The sequence below is a fragment of the Mustela nigripes genome, chromosome 5, assembly GCF_022355385.1.
Source record: "Mustela nigripes isolate SB6536 chromosome 5, MUSNIG.SB6536, whole genome shotgun sequence".
NCBI classification, from domain to species: domain Eukaryota; kingdom Metazoa; phylum Chordata; class Mammalia; order Carnivora; family Mustelidae; genus Mustela; species Mustela nigripes.
The window spans coordinates 134,417,301-134,431,536 of NC_081561.1; the positions used below are offsets into that span (position 1 = coordinate 134,417,301).

Below are 14,236 nucleotides of genomic sequence, written 5' to 3' on the forward strand. Positions count from 1 at the left end.
AAAATAGATAAGACTTGTAACTTCCAAATGGAATATACTACCTTTCTGTAGGGACTGTGTGTCACATTTCAACCTAAGTCAGATTTTAATTCTCTGTCTCTCTCTGTGTATCACCATTTAACAATTCAGTGCTCTTGTTCTGTTACATTAACTGTAAAAGGGTTATACTCGAAACAGTGTTGCGGGGTCTGGAAGTTGGGCATCGAGCTTATCCTTCATGCATTCTCACGTTTCCCTCATTTTTCTCTTCTGAGAGGAAGAACACACTCTCTAATTTTATCTGGTATTTGATGCTTTTAGGGCACATTTAACCTCTTTGAAAAGTACCTGCGTTTCCCATTTTCCTTTTGAAGGCAAACCTCCCATGCTAATTACACATGAGTAAAAGTATTGCTGATGCTCACTTGGGTTACTGTGGAGCTCTGTACCCCTTCTCATGACATAACATCCCGCGCAGTATTTTCATAGTTCAGACCCATACCCCGTCAGCCTTCACTTGAGTAACATGCTCTCCTTTTTGTCCCTTGAAGAACATGGTCAGCAGCGGACGGAGATGGCTACGTGAACAGCAGCACGCCAGGTGGAGACTTCACTGCTTGAAACTCCAGCCTCTCTCCCCCGTCCCAAGGTATCCGCTGGATTTGTCTATAGTGACACCACAGTGCCCCGGTAGCCAAAGTGGCTCACGGGGTGGGGGCGCCCGTCATGGTATTATGGCTCAGATGGTGGATAATTTTCGCTAGTCACATTGGTGCACTCTTTACGCTATTGATTAAGCCCGAACAATTAAATAGTAATGAGCTCGTGTCCCGTATTCAGTCAGTTCTAGGACGTGTATTCTTTTCCTTCCTGAAGTCAGGGTGTCCGTTACCGTCGACGACGTGTCCTGTGTTAAATGGCATTGTTCTTTCTTCTTAGTGGTGTCTAACATAGTGCTGTCTTCTATTTCACAAAATACAGCAACGTGATGTTTGGAAAATGCTTCTCAGTGTTAGAAATGCCCAACTCACCTGTCAGCTTGGTCGTCATGGCCGCGTAGGTGTCTGCACTGGGGGCCAGTGACCGACCACACCAAACCCCATTCTACGTAGGAAGCGAGTTCATCTTTCCTCAGCACAGAGTAATATCTCCTCTCTGACGGGCCATTCTGCGACACTCCAGATGGATATTTTCTTCAGAGTAGCGTTTAATGAAGTGCGAGCTCTATATTCTCTGCCTGGATTTTGAAATACATGCTGTAGGAATAAGTCATTAGATAAGGTATCAGAGCCAGAGAAATTTCCCAGCTCATCGTGGGTGCCCCAGCTGCCCCCAACCAGTGAATCGCCGCCCAGGCATGCACAAATGCCCTTGGAAAACGGTGCACTGAAAACCCCATCGTCAGCAGATAAAGCCTCCAGGAATTGACGCGTTTTTCAACTGATAATCGCTTGCTTTTTAGATTTGATCTGTTTTCTTGGGCCACAGCTGAACGCTCGTGGTTCCATTCTACCCACCCGGCTGTTTTCACCCCTGAAAATAGACTGCACATCGTAGTCCCCGTCTGTGTTCATTAATATATAAATTCCAGGGAACGTTGTAATGTCACCCTCTTGTGTAATCTGTTTCATCAAATATCTTCATTTTTTAAAATTACTTGTGTTGTTATAGGACTTTAATTTTTAAAAGTAAATGAGTATGTTTTACTTTCAGAGAGCTAAAAAAAAAAATTTTTTTTGAGGGGGACCCTGCCAAACTGTATACCAAAGCCTTCGCATAAATCTAAATAAATACCACTTAGGGGAAGAAGTGTTTTAATTGCTGAACCAAATTTGACTTCTGGAGGTACGGTGCGGGGAGAAAGACAGGCTGAGTAGTTTATAAATTCCTCAAAAATCAACACGATGTCACTGTCACTCTTTAGCTAGTGAGGAGAAAACTTTGGAGGTTTTCCAAGAGTCGGCGTCTCCATTTAGGAGATTTGGGGAGGAGAGAAAGAGAAAAAGGGTGTAGACAGGAAGGCAATATGAAGTGGGAGCTTGGGCAGAGAAGGAAGGGGAGAGAACCGGAAGGGGAAATGCAGGTGTGGTGGAAGGAAGCACAGCGCTCAGCCCCTGTGCATCCGGGCAGACGCACGCTCTCCTACTCCGAGCTGCTGTAGCGCGCTGCGGGGAATTCGGATTGGAAGTGGGTGTAGTGTTACCTTGTGACCCACGGTCAGACTTCCATGGGGTCATGGAGAAGGACACAGAGCAGTGTGAGGGCTTTGAGTCGATTATCAGCAGCAGTGAGAGAAAGAAAAATCAGAGCAGGGGGCTGCCTGCCAGCGGACCCCAAAATAAGGGCTTCAGGGTGCAGCAGGCACTGATGTGTTCCCAAGTGTCAACCCTAAGGACCGACCGAGTCCCTCAGGCCAGCTCTCCCAACTCTATCTTGTGCCTGCCCCGTCTCCCTCTCAGCCAGGTGCTCAGTCTGGCAGATGGGGGCCCTGAACCCGCATTAAAACAAATAGCGGAGCTTAGGAGCCCCAAAAGACTCTCTGTGAAGTTTGGCACATGCCAATTTCTTAGGACTCCCGGAAGCTGAACAGTGGCGCTCTCATCTTGGGAGGAAAGTAGAATCAACAATTTGCCCAGTGACACTCGGGTGTTCCTCAACTTTCCGTATTTGAAGTTGAGCTTCGAGCACTAGGTCCTTTTATGGACGGTTATGCAATTAATAAAATATTTTGAAATATGATTTTTGGATTCAATTTAGGAAAAAAAGAGGGAAAAGCGTGGACCCAGATGAAACAAAATAGCATTTCCCCATTTCTGAATAGCCAAGAGACACATGGGACCAGCCCAGGGAGAGCATTATGCAATGACCCTTGTATTCATGGTTAGCAGAAATGGTGGCGTCCCGCAGAGAGCACTGTACTCTACAATGAATGTAGCTCTCGCCTATAGTATGGGCATGCTCTGTACCTGGGCAGAGTTCTGCCATCCTCATGAGTTTGAGTTGCTTCCCTAAAGAAATGTACCTTTTTTTTAAAAAATGCACATTAATTATTAGCATTTGTGCCTACTGCTGCTTGGGAGACAGGAACACAAAGCAATTGCCTTGGTTGACTTGTTGGCATGATGTACGGCTGTTTTTACTCTAGCGGTGACCACCTAAGCTGAGGAGACTCTCGCCTCTCGTGTGTTTTCCCCCCCGCAGTGATCTTGAGATTTCAAGAGCACAGACTCCAAAAGCCGTGGACGTCCTTGCCAAGGAGATAGGATTGCTTGCAGATGAAATTGAAATCTATGGCAAAAGCAAAGCCAAAGTACGTTTGTCCCTGCTGGAAAGGTTAAAGGATCAAGCAGATGGAAAATACGTTTTAGTAGCTGGGTAAGAAACTACTTCTAAAATTTAATTGACAAAGAAGGCATGTTTATAAAACTCTCTCCCCTCTTTCTGTCTGGTATCCCACTACTCACATCCGTCCTTTTCTCAAACTTGACATGTTTGTCCATTTCACTTGGCATTCCTTCATTTGACATGAGGTAAGTTTTCATTTTCAGGGCAAAACAGATTAGTCTCCTCCACAAAACATAAAGTGTAACGAGTTCCTCATCCAGTATTTTATTTTATTTTTGTTTCTCATATTATGTTTTGATCACCCTTGTTCTGTCTTAGATTTTTCATTTAGTTTCTTGGTGATAAAAATCAAAATAAGAACCAAAAGTAAAATATTTTGAACTGAGCAGGGGGCAGTTTGTGTTCTACTCAGAAATAAGATCTTAATGGAAAATGTACAGATAATTGTGTGAAACATAACATTTTCCTGTTAATATCCTTAATATTTATTTATGTATTTGCATTATAAAAGTTCATCATTTCTCTTTTCTTACATTTTAAAATTAATGTTGGGCCATTTTCATTTGTGTTGGTCATTTTATAAATGATAAATGCAGGGTTTTTGTGAAAGGGAGTGTTTATTTTCCCTCTTTTTTAAAAAAGAAATATGTTCACGGGCTGAAAACTGATGGAAAACAAGGGATTTAAAACAGTTTTTCAATGTGACCTGAGGGAACATCAGGAGACCATATAAATTCCTTTGTTGTCTTGAAATTTCATTGCAGTGACTTACTGATGATCTATAGGCCAAGGCTTAAGGCCCCAAAACCTATTTACAGAGAGACGTCTCTTACGACTAGACTTGACTCTCAGTTAACTTTATTTTTACGTATTTTATTATTAATGTAAATCCCTTGTTTCTTTTTCTTGTTTTAAAGTCACGCTTACTGGGGCGCCTGGGTGGCTCAGTGGGTTAAAGCCTCTGCTTTCGGCTCAGGTCATGGTCTCAGGGTCCTGGGATCGAGCCCCGCATCGGGTTCTCTGCTCAGCAGGGAGCCTGCTTCCTCCTCTCTCTCTCTCTGCCTGCCTCTCTGCCTACTTGTCATCTCTGTCTGTCAAATAAATAAATAAAATCTTTAAAGTCACGCGTACTCATCACAGTATTCCAAAATGCAGAAAAGTTCAACAAGAAAGTAAACATGGCACATCCTCCCACCCCGAGGAAGGGGCTGGTAACCTTTGAGACCATCTTGACGCAGGGAGTCTTATAAATGAGATCATCTTCCTGGTGTTACTCCGTAGCAGCAAGATTAGTCAGCAGCGTGTCGTGTGCCCGGCTCCCTCCGCGGGGGTCAGTGTAGCGCTGGGCGGTCATTTTGCATGACTGCGTATCATTCCAGTGCTCCCAGCCTAGATTCTGGGGGACAGGGGTGGGATGAAGGTGGATGCCATTTCACACGTCTTCCCAGCACCAGGAAGCCCCGGGTGGCCCAGTGGCCAAAAGTTCAGCATGCTTCTCATTCTTCAAGGATATTCAAGCCAAAAACTGATTTGAAAATGCCGTAAAGATGTGGCACAGTTTATTTAACCAACTCTCTGTTGGGCACTCAAATTGCTTCCCGTGTTTGGCCACTATAAACGGTGCTAAAATCAACAGCCCTGCCTGTGCTCACTTCTTCACTTGCTCAATGACTCTCTTAGGGAAAATCGCTAGAGGTTTTAAATTCAATGTTTTAAAGCTACAAATAAAGCCACAATCCATAATTTCGCCTCTAACGGCTAAATAATTTGTTCATATTTCTTTCCCTCCCCTTCTCCCTTCTCTTTCTCCAGCTCCTCTGCCCCTCTTTGGAAGAGCTCTCAGGGTCCCTTAGTGGCTGTGGTTTTAAGGAATTCATACTTTGCCTGTGGTTTAAACCTCCCTAAACTTCCAGGCTCACAATGTTGGACTCCCAGTCCTGCTGGGGTCCTTCCCAACCTAGGACCCCACCCCTAACGTCTCTGTAGCTGAGCTGCAGGAAAGCTTCCTGCTGAGAGGAAATGGCCTCACCTACAGGCAACTCTGGGGCCAGATGTGTGAACGGAGCCAGCTGACTTGGGGAGTAGGTTGGGGATCCCCTGGGTCCCAGGGTTTGGAGCACACATGAAGTCAGTGTTGCTTTTCTGGAACATGCTTGATACAAGTTTATTTTCAGAAATAAGCTCGGGGACATTCAGAACTTCAAAAGTAAATTTAGTGATTTATCCACAAATTTGCTTCCCGTTTTCCAGGCTCTAAGTGATTTTGGTAGATGGATTTGCTGGCTTTCTCCCCCTGTTTAACGTGGGAAGATCTGGGGCGCCTGGGTGGCTCAGTGGGTTAAGCCACTGCCTTCTGCTCAGGTCATGATCTCAGGGTCCTGGGATCGAGTCCCGCATCAGGCTCTCTGCTCAGCAGGGAGCCTGCTTCCCTCTATCTCTCTCTCTGCCTGCCTCTCTCTGTCTACTTGTGATCTCTCTGTGTCAAATAAATAAATAAAATCTTAAAAAAAAAAAAAAGTGGGAAGATCTAAGGAAATCTCAGGAGGATGTACTCTCCATTTACCAAGGAAGAATCAAGCAGTAATTTTTCATATGGACTGGCTGTGATTTACTCTTTGGGGTGCTTGTTAGTACTGGAAATAAGAACACAGATCTGTATGTGACCCTGCCCTTAGCTGGGAACACAGAAGTGATATTTCTAAAATAAAAGCTCTGATGGTATTGTTATCAGATTCCTACTGTCAAGGGCTGGCCACATGCTAGAGAGTGACAGTTAGCCTGGCTTTCCAGGATTAGGGCCGTGTGTGGTTCCATGCCCAGTAGGACATTGCTTCTCGCCTCACCCTGCCTCTTCGCCAGCATTTGTACACGCATCTGAGCTGAAGAAGCCGGGTTGTCGGATCGTCCGTAGACATGAAACAAAACCTGAGTTCTCAAGTATGGATTTAACCCCCAGAGCTAAACTGTTCTTTTTCTAAAATTGTGGTGTATATTCCTTTTAAAACAAAGATCTATGAAGGAACAAAAATTAAATTGTGTTCCTTTCAACTGCATTTAAAAAAAAAAAAAGCTGCATGGGTAGGATTTTGAGACGTACCTGTATCTGCAGGAAAGCCTGAAGGGTTTTAGACAATATGTATCATCACACTGTGTAACCCACACAAACAACCAATGATCTATTTTTTAAGTGTGTTAACTGCCTTTTTAATCTAACCTTTTAGTAGCTGCACATTTGAGATCAGTTTAAAACACCAGGCAATCATTTTATTTATCATCTGAAATGAAAAGTTCATTTGCAATAAAGACGACCTCCATAGTTCTACTTTTGGTCACATCAGTAACAGAAAGCAACGGTTGTCAAACCATTACACATGCTGTTTCTGCTTCAGAAATAGAAAGGACGCCTTTGTTAAATGGACAGTTCTTCCCTTTTCCTGCAAGATCTTTTTTATATTCTGGAAATAATACTAGCTTACACTGTAGAAAATTTAACATAATGAAAAGCAAAAAGGAGAAAACGAAATCTCTCATGACCCAGAAGGGTTAAAAATTTTTATATTTCCTTCCAGAATTTTCTCTCTGTATCTGTCCTTTTTTTTACACATTGAGATCATGCTGTAAATACCATTTTGTGTCCTGCTTTTACTCCTGAATACTGTAACATGACTCTTTCCCCAGGCTTTTGCAGAATTCAGATACTCCAGTAATTCCTCAAGAAACCTAAATAATATATTTGTGGTTGTCCTTTTGAACTTATGCATAAATGTGACTTAAACGTGTCAGCGGTAGAATTAAAATGTAAAACCATGGGATTTTAAAAAATCTGTCAATAGTCCCAACGCCGCCCAGATTAATTCGTTTTAAAAGCTGTTCTCCCAACCTCAGAATTTCTCATTCCGGCAGAATCATCTGTGTTCCATCAGCTACACATCGCGCCGTATTTGTACCTATACATCACTGTATTGGCTTTGCCTGACAAAATGAAAAGTATTGGGAATTGTTCAGGGAAATAGGCCAAAAGAATCTTAGGGGCCCTTGAGTTTTACATATTTTCCCAGTTACACTAATGAAAAGGAATTTGTTGGAGAGCTCGTCTCAGAATACAGCTGTCGGGCCCTGAATGTGTGTGCGGGCCCGGCCTCCGCGGGCCCCTACCCGTCTCTCTGCAGAAGTTTCTCTGAATTGCTCCGACAGAGCGGTTCAAAAAGAAGCCCACATTTGCCTGCGAACAGACGATTTCACGTTAACGCATAATTAAAATCACTGGCATTGCTTTCTTTCATGTGTCGAATGCCAGGTACCTCATTTCATTTTTTGTTTTCTTTGAATAGTCCAAACCATTCCTTTTGTTAAGTGTAAAAATAACCTTTACTGACTTTTTTTTAAAGATTTTGCTTTTCTGCCTTGGGTAACTGTTCGAATATTGGTTGAGTCTTTTTGCTACATGCACAACTCGAATGAAACAAAGGTATTTTAGAAGAGACCACCACTGACAGGGCCTTTGAATGGCTCCCATCAGTCAGGTGTGATGGGAAACACTTGTTGTCAGGGATAAGAGACTTTAAAAACTTCACAGTCAGGAAGTTGCCTGGGGTGAGTGATACATATTCTTATGCTGCCTGACGTGTAGTTTTGGAGCTCCTGGTTAGACCCGTGGTTCATGACAATAGGACTGTTCTAGATTCTTCCTTTTGAGACCCTTGCCGGGTTTTACCACTACAGTCTGCATACGCAGTCTCTTTGACCGTGGAGTAAGGGGTAAACTTCTTGTTACTATGTGTCTAAACTCTCACAGAGTACTTCAATACAGTGTCACTGTAGTCCACAGTAAACATACTTAGAAACATGTCTTGGAAAAGACATCCTTGCTTTGTCCAGCGTTTTTTGCTCACGTGTGCCCGGACAGGTGACAGAAACGCAATGAAAATGGCCATCGTCCTTCACCTCAACGAGCTTGTGGGCTGGTGGGCAAAATGGCCGCCTCAGGAAGCGCCTAACAATCCCCTCAGAAACGTTACATAATAAATACACAGTAAATGCTGTGGGATAGAGAGGAACAGATAAGCTACAGGGAGACCTTGAGGAAGAGAATGGACAGAAACCACAGTCACCTCTCCCTAAACTCTGAGCTCTTACAGAAAAAAGAAATTCCGTGCTCATTGTTTTTCCGACTCAGCTTGATAATCTGGAGTCAGAGTTAAGGATAGTGGGATAACAATTAAATCCAAGTCTGATATCAAGTGTAGGAATGAGGTAAAATAAAATTTTTATTGTAGCTCTCCTTTTATTGCTCCCAATAAATACTTCCTGCTTTTTGATTTTCCTGAATTGTATTAGTTGGCAGAAAGCTAAGCGGTCCTGTGTTTCTAATTAAGAATTTGGATGGTTCGCTGGAGTTTTGAGGAGGTCATCTCTGGGTGTGTCTGCCTTGGGCCGTCTCCAGCAGCGATGTTAGCCCATCCTTGGGAATGGAAATGTAATTCTTCATGTGACACGCTCAAGTAAACCACCTCTTCCTTTGCAAACAGTAGATGCTCAGTACAGTACTTAATCCGCCCTATCCTTGATTCAGCATTTGTTTGGTTCTTTCAGGCTATCACAAGATTGTGATGCCTTTGGCTGACCAACGGCTTCTATTGTTGTTGTACCAAGAAAACAGAAAGTTGACTCAAAGCGTAAACACTTGTAACTGCGTCTTCATGGCGACCGAGTATCATGTGGCTTGAAGGGTTTAAAGTTTACTTCACCAAGTGTGTTTGGCTTGGCGCCCCAGCTCCCTACCAGTGACCCTGTTGCTAGGGACGGTGATGGCTGCCAGACCCTCACCCGGCGCCAGACATCTCTGCGTCTCTGTGGTGTGTGATTCTGTGCAGGCTTCCGTGGTTCCCTTCAGAGACCCTGTCACACCCTGCCTCATCCTCAAGATTTCTCACTTCTGCCCCTTCCAAGTTTCCTTTTGCTTTTTCTGACTATTCATTAAGAGAACGTGTTCTGGACGATTCTGTCCCTTTGTCCTGTGGTTACTCTCACTGAGTGATCTTTTCTGTTTCCATGCTTGAAATTGTTAATTAATGGTTAACAGCGGTTAAAAAATTTCTGTCCATAGAAGTGATCTGCAATTGCTTCCATTTCCATAGAAGTAACCTGGGGAAGTCTGGTAGCTTGCCTGGTTTTGATGCCCAGCTCTACTGCTTACTAATTGTGTGGCCCTGGGCGAATTACTGAACCTTCTCGTGCCTCAGTTTCCTCGTCCATTAAATGAGGATAAAAAAGTACCCAATAAGTGTAAAGCACAGAGCCTCACGTATTAACTACCCCAAACCCACACTCAATTTTATCGGGCTAATGTTTGATTATAATGAGAGATGTCAGCTCTCTGTTCGATAATGAGAGATGTCAACTCTCATCTTAGGTATTGCTTTCTCTCTGAAGCCTTCCCGGTGCTCCAGATCTCATCAGACCTGCCTCCTGCCTTGTGCTCTCATAACACAGCCTCATTGCCAAGTTTCTGCCTTACGTGCTTATCATTTTGGTGGACCAATTCTTCCCCAGTATTTGAGGGGCTGTTGGATGAGAAAGGATGGAGTTGAATATGTCTGACTCCGTGAGAAAGGAGCCACAGGAATGCAGACATCTTTCCTTGGGACTATAAACACTATCTGGAAATGAATGGGCTACCATAGAGGTAGCGCGCCTCCATCACTGTTTGTGTTGAAACATGGTAGAGACAAGCCCTGAACAGTAATGTCTAGAAGGAGATAGGTGAGTGGGACGACAGGAGCCTTCCAATCCTAAGAATCTGGCCACAGATCACTGAGAAGGCCTTGTGCCCACATTGAACTCCCAGTAAATGGCCCCAGAAGAATGAGTGCCAGATCATCCATCAAAAAGAAATGAGGTCGTCTTCATTATTTAAACCACTTGATGGATAACGCTATGCCGTTTCTTGAAGCTGAGAATGTTATCCCTGGTGAATAACTTTTTTTTTTTTGGTCTCTTGCTGGAGGTGTGTCTGTATCTTGGCTTTCGCGTAAGCATGGCCTGTATCTTGTGGATAGACTATAAACGTCCTTGAACATGGAAACGCTTACATGAATTTTCGGATGACGTGTTCTCTTCCAAATTCTTCTGATTTGATTCTGGTGCTATAGGTTGATTTTGCATAGGTTGTTCAGGAAGTAGTATGAAATTCACTTTTTTTTCCCCCTCAAACCAGGATCACACCGACCCCTCTCGGGGAAGGGAAAAGCACCGTGACAGTTGGACTCGTACAGGCACTGACTGCACACCTGAACATCAACTCCTTTGCCTGCCTCAGGCAGCCTTCTCAAGGACCAACTTTTGGAGTTAAAGGTACGTGATTTAACAACTGGTACATTTTTCAGGGCAAAATTTGAGGCAGAGAAAAGTTTTAAAAGAACGTCATCAACAGGGAGTTAAGACTTGTTGGAGGAACTGGTACATTCCATCCCCACGTGCACCCCCCTCACACACTCAGGATGTGGTGGTCACCCCAAGATGCCCCCCACTGCAGAGGGGGCTGCAGTGTGTGGGGAGGGGGTTCAGCCACGCCCCCCGGGGAAGCCCATTTCCCTCATTCCCTGGAGCAGTCGCTGGGCCTGTGCTCACCACTCCAGCCTTGGGTGGAAGCCATCGAGCTCATCAGGACCTTCTTTGCCAAGCAAGCCCCTTTGTGATTCTGCCTCTCCTATTGGCGTTTTATCATCCCTGCCACGGAGAAAAGGCTTTCCCGCTAAACGGTCAGAGAGCCTTTCATTTGGGCCCGAGGCCTCATCCCGTCAAAGTTGTTGTCAGGCCTGCCGTGCTCTGGAAGCTGATCGGCCATGGACGGAGCTGCGGGAAAATTTCTGTCTGGCTGTGCCGGGCCCACATCAGGCACGGGCACACTCCCTACTCCCTCTCCGCTGACTGGCCATGACGTCATTCTTCAGCCTTTCCTGCTGTGATTACTATTGGTTCTTGGCACCAATGGTGGTTGTTCGCAGGATGATGTTTATGTTACCATCACAGCCGTTAATAAGTCCTAGCTCGTGAAGTACCGATAACTCATAGGATGTCAGACATGATGCAGCGGAACGAACACTAAACTCAGAGCAAGAAGGCTGTGGTTTTATCCGTGCCGTGTCGCTTACTACTGTGTGACACCGTGTTTGCTGGTTGTCACCTCTCTGAGCCACATCTGTGATTACGCAAAGTGGCTGATAGTATCTGGCTTGCTGAGTTGCGAGGGCCAAGTGAGATAGCGTATAAAACACATGGTACACTGTGCAATGATAGGACGCGGAAGGTATCACTCTTGCTTAAAGAAAACGAAATCTTTTTAATGTAGTAACTTTACTATTTTGAGCGATAATCAGCACACCAGACCTTACATATGATTATCTAAAATCACTTGCCTGAATTTTACCATGTGTTAGTCTGAGTTCACCAGATGGGCTTTTTTGAACCAAGTTTTTTGATACTTTAAGCATGTGCAATTTAGATAACACAGCTGCCTAGATCTAAGAATAAATGAATAAAATAATCTCGTGTTGGCTGTAATGACCTTTGCTATATTATTTTTACTTTTTTTTTTTAAACCAAGACACTGAAGTCCTTCCATCGCACAGTTGGACAGAGTTGGGACTTTTCCCCCCTTTTTTGTTCTGCTTTGAGAGGCAGTTAATGTTTTTTACCACCTGTTATTTCATCTTGGGGATGCTGGCCTTCCTGCTGGGTTGGGGGAGCTGTGACCCTAGGGCCCTCATCATCCTGCATGGCCTTAGTTGGTGATGGATTTCAAACAATGCCTTCTCTGTCCTACAGGGGGCGCTGCAGGTGGTGGATATGCCCAGGTCATCCCCATGGAGGAGGTAAGATCTCCGGAAAAAGGTGTCATGTGTCACTGTTTCTCCTTCCTGGAACTTTTTGCTGGGCCGCATAAGCCCAGGCCCAGTCCTTGATCCTCAATCCCAGAATCCTAAAGGCTCTGCAGACCAAAACCATTTACATGACATATAGTGGCAAAACCTGACATTGATAGTTCTGAGCCATTCGTGTCTATGTGGTTTGCTGTAAATACTCATATATTTTGCTGCAGATTTGATTCACGGATGCAGACCTAAACCCTGCTTGGGGCGTGTTATTAAAAAACTAGAGGTATATCACACTGTTTCTAAATGACCAAAAATTCCGAATTCCATACTCCACGTGGCTCCAAAGGCTTCTGGAGAAGGCAGTAGAGACCTAGCTCCCCATCAGTTGTCAGCTATACGTCCCAGTCAGGAGGACTTGGACTCCTCCCTTGGGCAAAGTGAAACTCCAAAACAGTTCCAAAGAGGGGCACCTGGGTGGCTCAGATGGGTAAGCCTCTGCCTTCGGCTCAGGTTATGAACCTGGGGTCTTGGGATCGAGTCCAGCATTAGGCTCCCTGCTCAGTGGGGAGTCTACTTCTCCCTCTCCCTCTGCCTGCTTCTCCCTCTGCTTGTGCTCTCTATCTCTCTGTTAAATGAATATATTTTTTAAAAAATCTTTACTTAAAAAAAAAAAAAGTAGTTCCTAAGAAAAATGGGCAAAAAATGCCAAAGGTGTCCATTCTTATTTCTGCAAGAACTCCTATCCCCACACCACCACCCCCTTGTCCCCTGCATCTGACCGTCTGAGCAGGCCTCCTCACTTCTCTCTGCATCAGCCTCTTACTTCTGGTCCCAAGAAATCTTTCCAAAACCAAGTCTGATGCACTTGTTCAGTGCCTCTCAGTGGCGACCCCCTCACCGTCCGTGCCGGGTAGCATGGCAGGTCCTTGTGTGCTCCAGGCTCCCTGCCTGCCTCAGGTCCCCACGGGCCACCCGCCCTTTCCCCACCTCCTCAGACTCCCTGCCAACTCCTGGCCTCTCGGCTCTTGATTCCAAGCCTGGAGCGTTCTTCCTTTCCTGTTGTGCCCTCCCTGCCTGTCCTTCTCTAAGTTGTATTCCACCCCCTCCGGATCCCCTCAGATTCTGTTTCTCTCATCCGGTTCGGTAGCCTGGGGTATGTTAGAGGCCACAGACCCGGCACGCAGCCCGGCGCCCAGCACACAGCAGAGGCTCCCTGGGAAATGTGTGTTGGTTCTGTTGGATGAATAGGAAAGGTGTTTCCCTATGGAGGCCGGAGTGTCAGGGAAGCTACAAGGGCAGTCTGGACACTTTTTGAGTATTGGGGGTGGGGTGAGAGAGAATAGTGCAGGGCATTGCTGAAAAGATAGCCCCAAGCCTCCCATCTGAACGGGGATGAGTAATATTCACAAGCCAGGAAGAGCCAGAGCCAGGAGGCCAGGTCGGGGATCTGGAGTACAAGGATCATGCCCAGGGGAATGGCTCGGGGATTTCTGCGCAAATATTCAGAAGGCATTGGTGTCCTGCAGTCACATGGCATCAGCTGCATGGCTCAGACTTGGGGCAGACTTAAGGCATATGATAGTTCTAACTGCCTTGTGATCATTAGGTGAGCCAGAAACAATCAGGCAGTCTGTTCCTTGAATTCAAAGACCTCCCGTATCTCGTTCATCTCTCGGTCTCCCCAGCTCTGAGCACGATGCCCAGCCCTCAGACCATGTTTGTTGACCGAGTGCATGAATACACAGTGTGCCGGAAGAACCTTAATTAACAGTCATGGGGAAATGTTTGAATAAATTCCAGATGGGTTGAAGAATTGAAAGTGAAAATACTGAGACTAGAAGCATATGATGGAGCCAGGATTGTGAGGCTGGGGGAAGCATCCCAGGCAGTGGGACCCGCTCAGAGGACAGCACTGAGGCAGAAGGCATTGGTTCTCTTTAGGAACAAGAGGGCATCAGTTTGTGTCTGTGGGCCAGCAGGGGCGGAGGGAGTGAGGTGTAAAAACGGGCGGGGGCCAGCTCTTTCAGGCTATGAAG

At 45.3% G+C, this 14,236-nt stretch overlaps 1 protein-coding gene across 1 annotated transcript in view; it reads left to right on the forward strand.

Annotated features, from left to right (window-relative positions):
- Positions 1-14,236, forward strand: part of MTHFD1L (methylenetetrahydrofolate dehydrogenase (NADP+ dependent) 1 like) — a 183,177-nt gene that overhangs the window by 37,947 nt on the left and 130,994 nt on the right. Inside the window, exons 10-13 of the mRNA XM_059401260.1 lie at positions 531-628; positions 3,181-3,354; positions 10,541-10,677; positions 12,151-12,197. Of these exons, the coding sequence (XP_059257243.1) occupies positions 531-628; positions 3,181-3,354; positions 10,541-10,677; positions 12,151-12,197 (456 nt within the window). The remainder of the gene's footprint in view (positions 1-530; positions 629-3,180; positions 3,355-10,540; positions 10,678-12,150; positions 12,198-14,236) is intronic.